At 39.0% G+C, this 18,553-nt stretch overlaps 1 protein-coding gene across 8 annotated transcripts in view; it reads right to left on the bottom strand.

Annotated features, from left to right (window-relative positions):
* UTRN (utrophin) overlaps positions 1-18,553 on the bottom strand; it is a 491,097-nt gene that overhangs the window by 145,597 nt on the left and 326,947 nt on the right. For 6 of the 8 annotated variants that reach the window (XM_045058165.1, XM_045058163.1, XM_045058164.1 and 3 more), the window contains one exon: positions 7,487-7,659. In XM_045058165.1, the coding sequence (XP_044914100.1) occupies positions 7,487-7,659 (173 nt within the window). Of the gene's footprint in view, positions 1-7,486; positions 7,660-17,160; positions 17,572-18,553 lie in introns of those variants that run through there. The other 2 variants (XM_045058168.1, XM_045058167.1) reach the window with 2 other exon arrangements.

Here is an 18,553-nt window from a genome sequence, read left to right as displayed (position 1 = left end):
TCTATCTTTTAGCTGAAGTTTCAAATCATTAGCTATTGTCTCTTCTATCAATCTAAGTGAAATATATATTTGTATGTGTTGTTTTTAGATTGCAAAAAATATTCTGTACACTGGACTTCAGTATTTAAAAGTATAATCAAGAGGTGTCTGGGTGGCTCAGTTGGTTAAGCATCCGACCCTTGATTTCAGCTCAGATCATGATCTCAGGGTCGTGAGATTGAGTCCTACCTCAGGCTCCACGCTGGGGGTGCAGCCTGCTTAGGATTCTCTCTCCATCTCTCTCTGCCCCTCCCCAACATGCACGCACATCCGTGCTCACTCTCTCTCTCTCTCTCTCAAAAAAAAAAGTCTACTCAAAGTTATCAAAAAGACTGCAAAACAGTATTAACCCAAGGTAGTGAGCCACATATTATTACATAGTTCCGATGACCACACCATAGTCAAAGGAGGTAATGCCTGTAAAGCACTTAGGATAGGTCTAGCACATGAATATTCAATAAATATTAGCTGTTATAATCTTGGGCAGACATTCTCTTTCTAAAAATGATGATAAATTAGAGTAAATGTTCCCTGCCATGACAACATCAACTTTAGCACAATTAAAGCACACTTTTGAGATACTGAATGCACAGAAGGGACATATATCAGATGGCCTCATTCTTAGAAAAGAATGAAAGAAGGTCACATGCAGAGGGAGAGGTTTGTGGAGCTAACAAGGAACCAAAATCTTTACAAAATAGGGATGGTGGTAAATATGACAAAATCATTCAGAATCACAATGCCAATTGTAAGAAGACAGAGTCAAATTATAGTAGAAGAAATGTCATTTTTTACTTTCTCGTACAATACTAGGAAAGCCAGAATCAAGAACGGAGGATAGAGAGAGTGTGGTCATCAGAGTGTCAGATTTAAAAGGAGAAAACAAGAAATTCAGGGGGAAGAAGAAACACCTGATATTATTGAAATGGCTTATGATGGAATCCAAGCGGAGTAGAAGGGGTTGATGGAGTCTGAAAAGAAGAAGGTTTAAGCAACTAAAGATCAGGAGAAAGGAAGGCAGGTTTGAAAGAACACAGAAAAAAGCTAAGGGTTTCACAACTGGAAATTATTAAAGGATATGCATTTTTAACCAATCTAGTTGGAATACAGTAGATGAATTACATAAACAAGATAAAAATACAAAGTTAGGTAAAAATCTATAGATGGTCCTGGTATATAGTAAGCTGATGAAAGATACCCTCCTCACTAGGGCCATAATTTTAATTTGAAGGACAGCTGATTTACCAATGATGTTGCAAATGATTCCTATTTGATACAACAGAGGGCTCTTCTCTAATTAACATGGCAAGATCAGTGGCATTCTGTTGCACATGGCCAGGTGGAATATAGTAAAATAAAATGTGTGCTCTGGAGAATGGTCTGTCCTTGGTCTCCTGCAGATCAATCATCTCAGGGATGCCAAGATAACACAGGACATCAACTGAGTCCCAGGTATGGCCAGGTCTGTGAGACTTAGAAATAGGGACAAAGGCTTTTATAGACAAAGTAAGAAGAAACTTGGAAGTCAAAATAGAAAAAAAATATCATCAATATGGGTATTGACCCCCAGGATGATAGCTGAGAAAGAGATGAAGAATAAAAGGGAAGTCAGATGCTCAAATCAATGAGGAAAGTAGAGGAGTGTCTTCCAGTTCCGGAGGAAGCAGGAATAAGATGGAAGAGGGTAGAATAATAGATGTATTCACTTCTGAGGAGAAGCTGTTGAGATGGAGTGGCAATGCCTAAAACATAACAAGGGGGTGTCAACTTCTTTCTTATCCCTGGGTGTCAGGGCTCCTGTTCAGCCCGTGTGTCTGCACGTGCCATACTGGAAGTTTCCGGCTGGCATTCTAGTTGTTTGGTGTCTCCAGCAGTTATTAAAGATTCAGAATATTCCCACCAGCTGCCAGGTGAGGAAAATGGGAAAATTACCCTCTATCAAAGAGAGTTTTAAGTGAAGTGGGCAACTGAGGGGAAAGCCAACCTTCAAGTATATGGAAAAGTGGTAGAAGAGTTTATAGAAATATTAAAAATACAACAGAATTTGTTCACAAGAGAAGCCAGTGTAAGGGTAGGCTGTGATTGAAAGGAACGGGAGGGAAGAATAAAGGAGCAGAAATTCACAGTGTGACCCACAGGTATCACCTTCAATAAGGACTTGAAAGAGGCAGGTGGCTGGGATATAGGTCACCTCTCCATATTTGTTAAGGAGAACACTTTCCCACCCAGCCCCACGGGAAGGCACTTTCTCACTGAGCACACTCGTGACCTCTTCTCTGACTCTTGACTCTCTCAGTCCCTGTACAGGTGCAGTGAGGAGTCTGATTCACCAATCTGGGGAACAACTGGATGCTGAGCTCTGCCCACCCTTGCCTCTTGAGAACAGGACTGCAGACTGAGCTCCTCCCCACTCTTCCGCGTAGGGTTTCTCCCTTGGGCAGCCACCTTGTCTGGTGACCGCTGGTAACGCTGTCTCATTCTGGGGTTCAGCTAACAGGCTACCTCCACTGAGCCCTCTCTCTAAGGCCACCCCGTCCAACCTGGCCTCTGTATCAGCAATTAACAACACTGTTGTTCTCTCTTGGACATATTTTTGTTTCTTATTTGTTCAGAATCCAGCCAGGACAGATGTATACCACTTGTTGGGGACCTTCTCAGAAATTCCCAATATTAATGACTGAGAAAAAAAATAAAGTAGGGAGAATTTCTATGTTTTTTGAGCTAATTAGTACCACACAGAATGGTAATCCATAAAAAAATAATAATAGTAGTTAACCATTGCTGAGTGCTTACTGTGTTCCACTGTTTTAGGCACTTTACTTAGGCTAATTAAATGATATATTCATGATGAGCCTATAAGGAAAGTACTCTTATTATCCCGATCTGACACACGAGGAAACACATATTGGCTAAGTAAGCTGCCCACAGTGGCTCAGCTGCTAAGTGGCAAAGCCAGTGACTGAACCGAGACAGGGTAGCTCCATGGTCTACCATGACTAAACGCTATCCTGCGCCATTTCTCTCTGACGTGTGCTTCCTGTATGAAGGTCTACTACTGAGTATAATAAACTTCTATCTTTTTTAAGAAACTGTTTTATCTTTCTTTTAATTAAGATATAATTAACATATAACACTATATTCCTTTCAGGTGCACGACACAATGATTCAATAAAGGTACATATTGCCAAATGATTACCACAGTACGTCCAGTTGACATTCATCACCACATATAGTTACAGATTTATATATATTTATATGAAGAAATATACATCTTTTGTAAATACCCAAGTAATAATGAATGTGAATATAATTTCTTTTGCCTATTTTCAAAGTTAAAAATGAAGAATGTATCATATACTTCTTTAGTGAAGCATATCTGGTCTATATGAAAGCACAGACTAGCAAATATAGGTGTAGATATAGTCCTTCAGTTATTATATATTTACAAAGCTGTTATGTAATAACATAGTTATAGCAGTGTGGTCTCTCTCCCCCTGCCCTTCACAGCAGAGCTGATTGAGAAAATGAGACTGTGCAGACTAGTTCTGTTTCCACTTCTCCACTTCCCATCCTGACCCTTTGTCCTCTTGACATCGACTTTCACCTCAATGGAAACTCTGTCCCAGCAAAGAGTCACCAAAGGTCCTCTCATTCCACCTGCCTCTGCAGCCCTGATCTCCCTCCACTCCCTCAGCTGTCAGCACCACTAACCATGCCCTTCCCTTCAAAACCCCTCCTCCCTTGGCTCTTGAAAACACTCCTGATCCTCCTCTCCTCAAGGCCACCCACTTCTCAGGATCCTTTGCTGGCTTTCCTTTCCTTCACCTATCTCTTACATTTAATGGTTTTCTGGGATTCTTCGCTGTGCCGTCTCCTAACTTTTCACCCTCTTGCCTGCTCACAATGCTTACTTATATGCCTCCTCTATCTGGATGCTCCCCATCTCACCATTTCTTTATTTTGCTTATAGCTCTCTTTTGAAGACATGGCCATCCAATGGTGATTTGTTTCTGGATGTCTCACTAGTCCTTCAACAACATGAACCAAGTACCTATTCAGTCTCCCTTCCCTGTCCTGGATACTGAACAGGTCTGTTAGCGGCTCTCCTTGTCTTCGGAACTACACTAATGTAATAAAGCATCCTCCACAGACATGTGGGAGGGATCTTTCCAAACCTCACATCTAATCATGTCACCTAAAGGTTTTCAAATTCCACTACCAGAGGAATGAGCACGGTGCACACAGCTGTTTCACGCGTGTGTCTCACCTCTCTCTCCATCTGTTTTCTTCTGGCCACAGTCTTTCCCCTCCACACCAACAGCAAATTCTAGTCTTAGCCAGACTGAACGTCTTAACTGCTCCATGAAAACAGTGTTATGTCAAGCCTCCCACTCACATGTCCTTCTCCAGGACTGACTCCTTCCATCCAGGGAATAACTATACACCTTTCAAGGCTCAGTTTAATAACTGCCTCTTTTATGAAGCCTCTGAAGTAAAAGTTAACCATTCCCTTCACTGAACCCACCTTAACCTGGACAGACCTGGAAGTCCCTTAGGACTCATATCTTATTTGTGATTTGCAACGCCTTAAACACAGAAGCTTATTCTTATTAAATACTTGAAAAGAAAAGACCTGAATCTCCAGAGGTGGATAATGTGGCTAAAAGTTATTTTAATTCATTATTATATTAATAACACACTTTACTGGAATATATGATCTATCTTGATGCAGAAGTCCACTGGCAAAGGCTTACTCTCCCATCTTCTAAAAATAACATTATTTATTAGATTTATTTAATATTCCAACAGTAGTTTAAGAGCTCTTTCTTTCCCAGTTAGAAAAAAATGTGATTTGATAGGCTTAGGAATAGCATCTATCAAAGGCCAAAGAATTTTTTTGTCTGTAGCTTTCCATTTGGAATGATCTGTTTATGATGTAGGCCTTCATTAAATTCCTGTGTTTTTTTAAGTTTTTAAGTAAGTAAGTTATTTATTTACTTACTTATTTATTTATTTAGAAGGGAGGAGGGGCAGAAAGAGAGGGGAAGAGAGAGAGAATCCCAAGTAGGCTCAGTACTGTTTGCACACAGCCCAACACTGGGTTTAAACTCACAGACCATGAGATCATGACCTAAGCCAAAACCAAGAGTCAGATGCTTAGCCAACTGAACCACCCAGGTGTCCCTTAAATGTTCCTTCCTAAGGAACCCATCCTCCAAATTCTCAAAATTCCAGCACCACGTGGACAGTCTTCACCAGGACCAGCCCTGTGGCTTTTCACTTGTTAGACTAGATGTTGGTTTTGCTAGAACCTCAGTGAATGTTTTTCATGAGAGTTAACATTTTAAATCATTTTTTAAAATTTTTATTTACAGGGAACAAAAGTTGCAACCCAATGGAATCTGGACAGTAGAAAACTCAATCTTAAATAAACAAGTATATTCTGTCACTATACAATATTCCCAAATTTTCCTCTCTTATTGAAAAAAAGTAGTTGGCAGATGCTGACATAATCTCCAAGAGGACCTTTACACACAGGCTGCCATGGTCATGCTAAACTACCCCCTTCTGTAAGAATAAAAAGAAGTGTGAATCTCCCTCTATGAGACCCAGAAGAGTAACAACCTTTCAGGATATCTCTTTAGAAAATAATTTTTTTTAAAAGCTTATTCACAACAAAATATTAACTAAAGATTTCTACTCTCTGTGAACTTGTTCTATGAAATCAGAAACCAGATGAAGCAGATCCACTGAGCCCCTTTACATAAGTAAAAATCAACTAGATGCTACATTAGATGGGCTTTACCTAGGTTAAGGAACTATCAGAATATCCCATTCAATCTTCAGAGCAATCATGTGGATTAAATATTTATATTTTGATTTTGTAAATGAGAAAACTAAAGATCAGAGAAATGGAGCAACTTGTCTAAGATCAGTAAGTAAATTGCAAAATCAGAGAGTCAAACTTCAGAGCATTTTGTTTAAGGATGTACATTTTTCAATACATCATACAGTTTCTGAACCTTAAAAGAAGCTGACCCAAATGCAAAATCTAGGTCTTTCTACCAAAATTCCTCTTTGCATCTTTGCTCAGTAGCATGTTCTCAGTCAGTTTCCTCTAACCTCATATCCAGTTGGGTACTGTTCACCATCCATTAAGTGTAATTCCAGACTCCCAACAGCATTAATAATTGCCACACTACATATTTTCTCAGGGTCCTTTCCTCAGCGGCATCCTAGTCTTCAAATTCATCCTTATTTTACTCTCTACAAAGGCAGACACGAATCATCAGTTTTCTACTTCAGTGTCCATGAGCTATATTTAATTTCTATAAATACATTTTCTAATTGGACATAGAACTAGTATAATGAAGCAAAACATTCACGGCCAAGAGTCATAAAGATCTGGATTTAAATCCTAGCTTGGATCAACTGATGAATGGATAAAGAAGTTGTGGTTTCTATATACAATGGAATACTACTTGGCAATGAGAAAGAATGAAATACGGCCTTTTGTAGCAACATGGTTGGAACTGGAGAGTGTGATGCTAAGTGAAATAAGTCATACAGAGAAAGACAGATACCATATGTTTTCACTCTTATGTGGATCCTGAGAAACTTAACAGAAGACTATGGGTGGGGGGAAGGGGAAAATAAAAAGTTAGAGAGGGAGGGAGGCAAACCATAAGAGACTCTTAAAAGCTGAGAAAAAACTGAGGGTTGATGGAGGGTGGGAGGAAGGGGAAAGCGGGCAATGGGCATTGAGGAGGGCATCTGTTGGGATGAGCACTGGGTGCTGTATGGAAACCAATTTGACAATAAATTTCATGTTAAAAAAAAATCCTGGCTTGGAACTTGTTAGCTCAAAAACTTCTCAAGTTCCATATATTCATTAAGCCTCTGTTTCTTCATGTAAGAAAGAATTTTACTATTCACCTACTGGGATATTTTGAGTACTAAACAATGTTTATGAAGATGCTAACATAGTACTTGGTCAAGGTAAACAATAACAAGCAAGTATTGGTAACATTATTCCTATTAGTATAATTAAATTGAAAATATGATGTGCAAATTTGTGAATAGTGAAGAACAGTTGGCAGAGGGCCCTGGATATAAATGTAGCTAAAACTGTAACTTAAAAAAAAAACAAACAGAACAAAACAAAACAAAAAAAACCTTTTTGCATTTATATCTCTTTTTCTATTTTTTTCCAAGATTTTATTTTTAAGTAATCTCTGTACCCAAAATGGGGCTCAAACTTACAACCCCGAGATCAAGAGTCTTGTGTTCTATCGACTGAGCCAGCCAGGTGCCCCTGCATTTAGATCTTAAACTGCTTCTGAGAAAATAGCATGGTGGTAGGGCTTCCTGTTCATTCTTTGATAGACTAAAATCATAAAAATCTCCCTCCCCCATCATTTTTTATTTTGATATTGACTATTCTGACCTGATGCTGGCAGATTTTGCTTTCAAGTCATTCCATCTTTGGTTCATATCATCTAGTCGATGTTGAAGCATTGTAGCCTCTTCAGAATTTCCCAAAGCTTTTACCATCTTCTGCCTGTTTCCATCAATGCTTTTAAATATGTCATTATGTGCATCAATTTCTGCCTGGATGTCCTAAAGAGAAAAGAGCAAAGAGATAATGCAAATGTTAGGTATTAGCGTCAATAGTCCCTTAGGGTTGCTATACAGAACTTTATTTTTTTATATTCAGCAGATGAGTTATTTTTAAGCAAAAGTTAAATTCACTTTAAATGATAATAACAAATTCAAGTGTTTCCACAATTCTTACACTGAAAACAATAGCCTTTAAATCTTCAATATATTGATCTCCCCAGTTCTTAAAAACACAATGTATTATAATCTAAATTTCATGTACCAGTTTGTTACATGTTGGTATTTCAGATTCATAAGAAATTTTTGAAATTTTATATAATTATTATCACCAAATCACTGAACACTACCTAATACCCAGATTCTCTTTCCCCTTTATACACAGGCAAAAATGCCCTCAAAATATGATGTTTTACATAGATATTACATAATTTTACCTATTTTTCTCTCATTTAGACAAACTTAATAGTTTGTCCTTCCAACTTAATAGTTTATTTCTAAAATTTTAAACGAATATTTTCATAAAAATGTTTATTCCCATTAAGAAATAAAAATGACAAAATAATATTTCTGTTAAACAGAAAATTATTTTTCTCAGTTTCACTATAAAGTAAATAAGAATGATTATAAATTAGTAACAAAAACTGGTTCAGACTTTGAAAAGCATTTTCACAATCTGTATAAAAAGCCTTAAAATTGTTGAAATTACCTATCCTAGGAAGATATATGTATAACCACATTTACTATGCTAATTATTTTTAAAGTAAAACAGTGGAAACTATCATAATACATTAATGGTATATAATATTAAGTTTAAAAATAAAGGATACAAAACTATATATTATGATGTTAATTTAATTTTAAAAGTAGGTGTTTAAATTAGCATATGTTTTTGTATATCATTGTACACACATACATCAAAAAACTGTAAGAAACATCAAAATAGTATAATCTCTGTACAAGAAACTTAAATGTGATTTTGGTTTTTTCTTTACACTTCTGAGTTTCCATTTTTTTTTTTTTTTTTTTACAAAAACAGGGTTTCTTTCGGTAATTAGATAAATATAATAAATTTAAAATTTAAAATACACAGTGTAAGATCACCTGGGTGGTACAGTCAGTTAAGCGTCCAACTCTTGATTTCAGCCCAGGTCATGATCTCACAGTTTGTGGGATCGAGCCCCACAACAGGCTCTGTACTGATAGCACAGAAGCTGCTTGAGATTGTCTCTCCCCACGCTCCCTGCCCCTCCCCCACTCACACGTGCATGCATTCTCTCAGAATAAATAAATAAACATTAAAAAAATAAATACACAGGTCTTTATCAATTTTTAATACTCTCCACTATAAAGCTGTCAACACAATTATCTGTATTCATTTGGCAATCATCTATTCTTCCTGAATAAAATGAAAGCAAGCTAGTTGTACCTAACTCTAGTGTGACAGCCACTCCCATCCAACGAATGAGTGTGGACTTAAAAACAGAAAAACAAGACCCTGAGGGGGCCATGAAGGTGTCCAGTGAGTCTCCATGGCATTAGCTGGTAATGACTATTAAGGCAACTTACTACAGCAATTAAAAAATTATTTCAGATCATGAATCTGAATTAGTAAAAGGAGAATAAATTCTTAAATTCCATAATTTTATTACCTTTCTCATCTTCAGTTTTCCTTTATTTATTTATTTATTTTTTAATTTTTTTTTTCAACGTTTATTTATTTTTGGGACAGAGAGAGACAGAGCATGAACGGGGGAGGGGCAGAGAGAGAGAGAGGGAGACACAGAATCAGAAACAGGCTCCAGGCTCTGAGCCATCAGCCCAGAGCCTGACGCGGGGCTCGAACTCACGGACTGCGAGATCGTGACCTGGCTGAAGTTGGACGCTTAACCGACTGCGCCACCCAGGCGCCCCTTCAGTTTTCCTTTATAGGCCTCACTCTTAAGTTTTCCAATTCCAAATGAATATGATGAAAATTAAATAGAAACTCGTTGAATACTCAGAATGCTTTCATTAATTTAGAACTCACTCCTGATTAGCAATCCATCAAGAACCAACACTTAGAGGTCGGGATCTAAAAGATTGTTTTTTAAACATCTACAGATCTAGACTAACCAGAAGGACACGTGGAAAGGCCTTTTGCACCTCAGTACTCTAATAAGCATGGTAGGAAGTTATCATTTCTACATGAAGGGCAGAAATGATATATTATAATTTCTGAGATTTGTGGTGTCTAACATGACATTAATAGGGTCAGATATGAGGAGGGGGAGAGATGAACACAGAGTTTGATGGACAGCTTCTGCAAAACGTATGGTCCAAATTTGCAAGCCTGTTGGTCTCTGGGGTTATCTTACCCTAGTGACAAAGCCAAATCAGGTTCACCTGCAAAGCGTGATCTGGGTACGCCCAGAATTTGGGCTCACTACCAAACAAAAACTCTGACATTGTTGGCTCTTGGGCATTTCACGAGCACCTCTATTCCACAGAGTGCAGAGCAGACACCAACGGGACCAGGGGACGGAGCCAGATACGGATTCAAGGTGCTCAGGCTGGACAAAATCATGCACGTAAAATGGCAATCTCATTATAATTTCAGTCTGGAATGCTTCAAAGAGAAATTCTCGGTGAAAAAAGTAAAAGGTAAGGCAAGTTCTACTGAAAGGTTCTTTGGTGTCAACTTCTGAACCTAGTCCTTATCCTTTAGGATGTAACTGTTTTACTTTTGTGTCCTGAAATGCATTTCAAGACATCGAAAGAGATATATTAAAAGATCATGCTCTATATATGCATGATAGCCATCTTTCTCAAGAAGCCAAACGACACAGTGAGCAAGGCATCTCTTTGCTCTCTATGGCCAAAGTGAATCTGGACTCAAATTTGCTGGATCAGTTCCTAAAAACTACTGTCAGTGGACTAGACCTACACACAAATCACAAGGAAAACCACAAGGAAACTTCAAACCACTACTTCCTAAAGTAGCCTGATATATTTGCTTCCTTTCATAGCCAAGAGAAGTAGGAAGACAGAAGTGCATTAAGATCCACATACAGTTTTATTAATTCTTTTAACTTTAAAGTTTTTTAACATTTATTTATTTTTGGGAGACAGAGAGAGGCAGAGCATGAGCAGGGGAGTGGGAGAGAGAGACACACACACACAGAATCTGAAGCAGGCTCCAGGCTCTGAGCTGTTTGTTAGCACAGAGCTCGACACGGGGCTCGAACTTACAAACTGCAAGACCATGCCGTGAGCCAAAGTAGGACGCTCAACCGACTGAGCCACCCAGGCGCCCCAAGTTTTTTTTTAAGTTTCACAAAAGTATTCAACAAAATCAGCAAATCTGCATACCAAGAACACAAAGCACCTTTGGCTCCTCGTATCCAACCAGGTGATGCCTTTTCCAACCCAGCCACAAAGACAAATGGAGTAAAACAGAACTCTTTCACTGGCCAACGACTGCAGGTATTTTCATCAAGTCCTGGTTAAGAGCACTACCAGTCATCATATATTCATGTTGGAATGCAACTTTCAGTATGTGAAAAACCCTTCCACACCTGAGCCTCCACAAAAATTAGGAAGAAAATCAACAACCAGAAAGCAAAGAAAATGAGCACACATTATTTTGTTTTACTGACATTTGGTGGTATATTTATCTGGCCAAATATATTAAAAGCTCCTAAAATCATAAAAATCACTTTACTATTTCTTCTGTATTCTTCGCAGTCTGTTACACAGCATTAGCCTAACTTAAAATAGACACAGCTAGGTAGACAGACAAATGTATAAATGCATGAATGAAAGCATTAAGTTCACCTTAATTGACTGGCAGATTAGCTACTATAATACCAAGGAAACTCATATAATCAACAGTTGGAAGGGAGTGCAGTAATCATTTTGTTTAATCTCTTCATTTAAAATATTTAACACGGGAACTAAAATTATTTAGAGGCTTGTACTGCAAAGCCCTGCCTATTCTTTCACTGGAAATTTAGAATTACCTGCAGTTAATGCATCATGTTCCTTCATAGATGATTGTGCAATGATGCACTGGCTTTAAAATCAAGATGCCAGCACGGGAGGCTGTTAGATCATGACCCTAATGTAGCACCAAATGCTAAAATAAATTGAAATTCCATGAAGGAGGTTTTACTCTCACTGCACAGCTGGGGGACTTGCCCTACTAATGCGTACCTCTGTCACCTACAAGCCATTCTGAACATTAAGCAGCACAAAATAGTTATTGATAATTAGTTATGGGAAGGTAATCCATGTAGAAGCACAAAGCAATGTTCTTCCAGGCATTTAACACAAGCTGGTCATGTGCACAGAGAGGCCAAAAGCAAAGTTTTCAAGCAGCTGAACTCACATTTAAAAACAAGACAGAACAGATCTTTAAGGATTCCCTTGAAACATACTTTCTAACAACGTAAGCATAATGTACAAAGTTAGGAAACCAGGGGTTAGACTAAGATGACAACATAGGAAAACATCATCAAAAGCATAAGATGCACACACACTGTCAGCACAGCCTTCCAGAAGATGACAACAAAGTTCAGAGAGATTCACCAATTAGTTTCTTGTACCAACACCCACTACTCAGGTCAAAATTAACCTCCTAAGTAAAGGAAAATATTTATTCAGTTGCTAATTTAATAACTGATATTTTCATACCAATTTTGCCCTTACCTGGACATTTCTCTATCTAACCCACAGAGATATTATATGACAACACTTATCACTGTATGTCACATACATTTTACTTCTTTATAATGTTCTATAATCCAGTAGTGGCTATAACCATGTCAGCAAAAGAGTTTCTTTAGATTTTAATAAACAGAACTGCTTGAACCCTCTGATAGGAAACAGAGATTAAGAATATAGTGCCCCCAGAAAGTCTTCAACAACTGAATTGGTGTTAGAATAGATTCATCCTCTTCAGACCTTGCTGATATAATTTTGGTTTATTTTCATATGGCATATTTACCTAACCCTACATGGCCACAGCAATGTTTTCTCTGAAGGAGTCCTGACCCCTTTCCTGAAGGTGAAGGAGTGAGGTCAGCAACGATCTCCCTACCATATCCCAAGTCTCAGGCTAAATCAACAAGGTTAAGCATTAGGGGAAAAGAAATCCACTGTTCCTTTCAAAAACAAGACTGGAATTCAGAGACAGTTTGGGATTAACAGGAACTCAGTGGGATTGTTGTTGCCACAGCTTTAGGATTAGAAATGAGGAATCATGACTTTTTTTTTAACGTCAGATATCACCAAGAAATAATATAATAACCAAAAAATATCATCAAATTTACATACATGATATGTAAATATGCTTTGAGGCTTTTGTGAAGCTTCTGGGATAGTAATTGAAATTAATTATTCAACTAATTATTATGATTAATTTCATTAAATTATTCAATGAATTATTTATAGACTACATTTGCTTTCAACAACAAATCTCATAGATTTTAATCACTCTATTAATAATTATGGAATCACATTTGACAGACAATAGAAAGTAGTATTGCCTGGTCTATAGCAGCATTTATAAAGAAATCAATGCCAGTAATGTTCTTATCCCATTATCTATGATTATAAATATGTTAGAACGGAGTAGGAAAAAAGCTGAATAACTTAGTGGAACAACCCCACAATTAACTGCCCTTCCAAGAGAATTTGAGCAAGTCACTTGCAACGATAAAGAATCAATAAACAATATACATTGTAAATTCAAACAGAGGAAACACTGCTATGAATCAAAATACCTTTCATAACCCAAAGGTGTTCCAAATCCTTGAATCTATACCAGGTTGTTACTGAAACATATTAAAGTCCTGGTGAATTAAAATACAATGGCCTTCCTCCTGGAGTACACAGTTTTGGTCGACAATACGAACATAAGGTTCTTAGGAGCAGTTGTGAAATGTTTTATGTGGCCAAATTACTGCCCCACCTTAATTCCCCAAGTCAGATGGTATAATCAAAATTGAACAGGTTTGAAAACCTAAAGATTATTGCATGTTAAATGTTTAAAACTATAATCCTGGAGCACCCAAGTCCTCACCTCCTGATCTGTCCTATTTCTTCCCCCCATACACATTTCCCTACATTAACTTCAAACCCATCTTTTAAGTCCCAGTTTAAATATAATTTCTCCAGAAAAGACTTCTCTGCCCCTGGAGTAGACTAGGCCTACCTGTTACTCTCATAGCTATCTCCATTTGCCGCATCACACACTGTAGTGAACACTTTCTGTGTTTAAGGTTTGATTTTCCTCCCACTAGGCCATAAGCTCAAGGAGGGCATGTCTAACCTATTCTCCACTCCATCCATGAACTCAGCCCAGTGCCTGGTACGTACCACACACTTAATAACTATTTACTAACTGTTGAACACATGACTAGACCTTGAAAGTGGAAGTTTGCTGTGTCTTCAAGAACACATTTGTTTTACAACTAAACATTGTGGTGGCGCCTGGGTGGCTCAGTCGGTAAGTGCCCGACTGCAGCTCAGGTCATGATCTCAGAGTTCATGGGTTCGAGCCTTGTGTTGGGCTCTGTGCTGACAGCTTGGAGCCTGCTTGGGGCTCCTCCTTCATCACTTGGTTAGATGACAAGGTCCTGCTTTCTGGCAGGCATATCCTGCCACAGGGTCATCCTCCCTTGGAAAGAAGTTCCAGTCTCAACCTCCTCTTAAGGACCACTATGGGGTACACATGGTTTCCATCGGCTGGGATCTCCCGATCCTTCGTGAGCTGTCACCTTGAGGGAACAACAGAGAATACCTCCTGCCTTCTGGATTCCCAGGGATGCTCCGCATTGCCTTTTCTGGTTCTAGGAGATTAGGAATGAGTACCAAGTGTAATCTGCCTGTCCTGCCTATGCTAGAAAATCAATCCTGGCATCACCCATTTTGGGACTAGATAACCATATTACAGAACTCAATCATGTGCCAAACACTTGTGTATGAACAGATACACAATATAAATCAAAAAACCACTGAATTTCTCTAAAATTCAAAAACATCAACCAGAATACCCCCTTTCAATTTCACAAACTGACTGCTGCCTTGAAGTTACAGGGAAGGTCTGCAGTCATTTGGAAATTTCAATTATCTGATCAGTCTACAAGTTTTCGGATTAACCATCATTGAAAGACCCACCACATCGCATCTTTGGACCCTAGGGTTCTTAAAGCCTGCAAGGGCTTCAGGAGCATAGCAAAGTTACCTTTTTCCTATGACAACCTAAACCACAGACTGAAGCATTTCAACTACTGACATGAGAAGCGTGACATCACCACCGAGGTACATATCCTCTCAAGAAGCAGATCCCTAAAACCGAGAAGAAGACAGGACTGGGGGAATGGAGAGTAAAAGAACTATAGAAAGACTGTTATTCTTGTATCGTGTGGCTTTTGCATTACAGCAGTAGGCCTTGATCATTCCCTAAAAATGGCATCATTGCTTTCCGAGCTGGGGGAAGGTAGGTAGTTGTACTTGAGAGGTGTGAGGTAGTGGTACCTTTCCAAAACACCCGTTTTCCTGGCAACGAGTCAACACAGCACAGGCTATAGCTTTTGTGAAAATACACAAAGGATTTTTTTAAATACTTGACTTGGAGAAAAATATACTCACGCATGGCAACTTCCTACAAACGAAATATGGCAAAGAGATTAACTCTCACGTTGGTTTTCATAAAAGCGTTTAACCCAAAAATAAACATATCCGGAGAACTTCAGATTGTGAATGGCGGCAGGATTGTTTCTTTGAATTTGCCTTTGTCTCAAAAAAAAAAAAAAAAAAAAATCCCAAATCAAGGCTTTGATAGGAATAAGCCAGCAGACTTCTTTTACTGTCAACTCAGCTACTAAAATAAGAATAAGAACTAGGCAGATAATAAGTTTTGGGAGTTAAAAGAGGAAATATACTAATATAACCAGAACTTGTAACCTTGCCAATAAAATGGCCAGAAGGCTAAGGCAGGTTCCTAACCTCTGGAATCTGACCTAGGCTTTTTAAGACTAATGGCAGCAATTACAATACAAAAGTCCAGCCATTGCCCACAATTACTGCCTCACAGGGGGGTCTAAGTAATGAATTATTCATGCAACATATGCCCTATACCTTTTTAGGAAGAAACAGAGAAATCTATACAAACCAAGCTAACAGACCTCTTTATGGTCATAAAGTTTGTCACCTGCTGTTACCAACTGCCATAAAAAAGATATTCCCTCCCTCCTCTGCCCCTTTTAAATGGTGAGCAAGTTGACTGGGAACCATCCTTACTCTCAGGAATTTAGGTGCTTAACAACATATTAAAGCAAGAGGTCAAAGTGCGTCCTGTGTTACAATCCTTAGTGCTACAGTCGGGGTGCAGGAGACATGGGGGCAGGGGGAGCATCCAACCAGAAGAAGCTAAATTCTTCTTTCTCCACACTCTTCCCACCACACTGTTTCTATCACCAGGAGGGAAGCAATGACTGCAATTGTTCTGGAAAAGCTTCTAAATTTTTCAAATGACGTGGTTTTATGCCATTTTCCTCTGGCAATTGTAGTTTAGTAAGAAAAAGCCCATTATTCCTTTAATGACTCGATACAGTCTTGCTTATATTTGTACTCATAAGGAACCGTAGGGTATTCGGGGTGAAAGACACTGAGCACATCTTTAACAACTGATAAATAATTGACTTAAGCACATAGTGAAATTACTTCACTTCTTTCTTTTTCTTTAAAGACTGGAAGTTGAAAGAAGATAAGTGCTTGGCATCCAAAGGCTAAGGAAGGGCAGGAGCCCATGAGCAGCACGTTGAGGTTCTCTGTTTTGTTTAACTATAAATGTAAGGTAGCTTTGGCAGGCTGGGCTCAATCCTAGAGTGTGCCAAGAACTTTCCTATGGAAAAAAGAACTGAGTACAAAATTAATGATCCAAGCGTGAAAGCCCCACAGTGCATGCAAGAGCTCCCCATATAAAACAGACACTCGAAATAAAAAAGGAAAAGTTTAAGATCGGATGGGCCCTTGTCACTGGGAGGCATCTTCTCCCAACTCTCAGAACTGAATCTTCAGAAAGCAGGCTGGGAAAGGCAGTGCTCAGCCAACTGCAAGGAGAGAAACCTGAGGGGTATGGAAAACAGAACCCATGCCTGATGAAGTCAGACTTTGGCATGAAAACCCAGTGTTGTTGCTGGTTTTCTTTTTTTCTTTCCAAAATAACTTTCAATTAAATTACCAGTCGACTTGAGTACAAAGGACCTCTTCTGATGTGGAATTCTAAAATTGACAGGCATCGTGAGAAGCTCTCCTGACCAAAGGAAAGAATTGCTAATTTGCTCTTTAGTTGGAAAAACGCGTAAAAGAGGATATGTCAAATCAAATATGCCTTAGAAATTACATTAAATAATCAAAGAGTCAACAGAATATCTGTCATCTAAATGCAGAGTTTAAGAAAAAAAAAACAGACAAGGAAGAAAAAAAGCACATTCATGAAGTCCCCTTTCTGCATACCTTTTCAAATTTTGTCAGCAATTCCCGTAAACTGAAGTTCAAACCAATCATCGTCCAGTAGCCCTTGAAGCCTACATCTTTCCGGCAAACTTCCTTCAGACAACAGCTTTTAACTTCTAAAATCCGTATCTTTTCTGGCTATACTTTAAAATCCTTTGTAAAATCCTTTACAAGCCTTGCCTTTGAGCTATGGTCCATAAGCAGCAGCAGCCTGTGCCGGGACATTTTAGCCACCCCACCGTGGGTCCGTCTTTTCATGGACTTCGGAGTTCGCAAGGAATAGACCTGCCTCTATAATTTCTGGTAGCTGTGTTCCACGAGGCTGGCATGGTCTCCTTTTTCTCTGGGAAGCCCAGGATTCCCTTCTGCTCACCTCACTAATGACCTGCAGCCCACAACTGTTCTCTCCTGGGCCCCAAGCTTAGAGTTTGGTCTCAATTACACACAGCAAAAAAGAAGCTATATCCTGGAAACTTGCATGAGAGAAGGCAAAAAAAAAAAAAAAAAAAAAAAAAAAAAGCCAAGTATTACCAACTTCCTCCATTCAGACTGGTTTCAGAAAGAAAAAGAAAAAAAAAAAATCCTGGGTAAAGAGCCAGTTTTCAAAGAGCATGACTTATGTAGAGTTCAAACAGCAAGGAGTGTACTCTTGTCTGAAGAAACACCCAAAGAGGGGACAAGAGGCCACCGGCTCGCACTCTCCCAGACACCGCAGCCTGCGTTGCTATGGCAACCACCAAGCTAGTTTCAGTCCATTTCCCTAGGTCAGGCTATGCCTAAGGGATGCTGTCAGTGCAACAGAACTAAGTTGTTTGAAAAGTTGTTCTATCTGTCCGGAGAAAAGTTCCAGCAGCAGATGGAAAGGCCCCCTTCTGCAGACTTTGCGGCAGGGGAGGGCAGCGTCCGAGGGCTTCCCCGCTCCCCTCACCGATCTGACAGCAGTGTGGTAATCCACTTCTCTTTCCAGCAGTTGTTTATTATTTTAATCAGCATCCTCCCTTCCACCACCCCTCACACAGTTTGAAGAGAAGCTCACTCCCACTTCCTGGAGGCCTCCCTTCCCCAAACTGCAGTGCAGTATCTCTCAAGTTGGCTCCGTCCAGAATAGATCGTGGGATCCATATTCCACTTTGGAACCCACCCATGAAAATAAAAGGGGGCGGGCGCAGGAAACCGACACAAACCACCAAACAAAATACGTGTGATCAGTTGTATTGTTTCTAAAAAGGTTTTAACAATAAAGTGATGGGGAAAATACTTTCAGAGGAGCGTTTATCTCACTGACACTACCAAAAGTCACTCAGGCTCTTTTCATGTGGAGAATTGGCTTATGTCTGGAATAAAACTGAAGTGAAACTACTCAAAATGGGAGTAAATAACCAGTTACTTTCAA

The sequence above is a fragment of the Felis catus genome, chromosome B2 (assembly GCF_018350175.1).
Source record: "Felis catus isolate Fca126 chromosome B2, F.catus_Fca126_mat1.0, whole genome shotgun sequence".
Lineage (NCBI taxonomy): Eukaryota > Metazoa > Chordata > Mammalia > Carnivora > Felidae > Felis > Felis catus.
The sequence above is the reverse complement of the archived record's forward strand: the minus strand, read 5'-3'. Positions and strand labels throughout refer to the sequence as shown.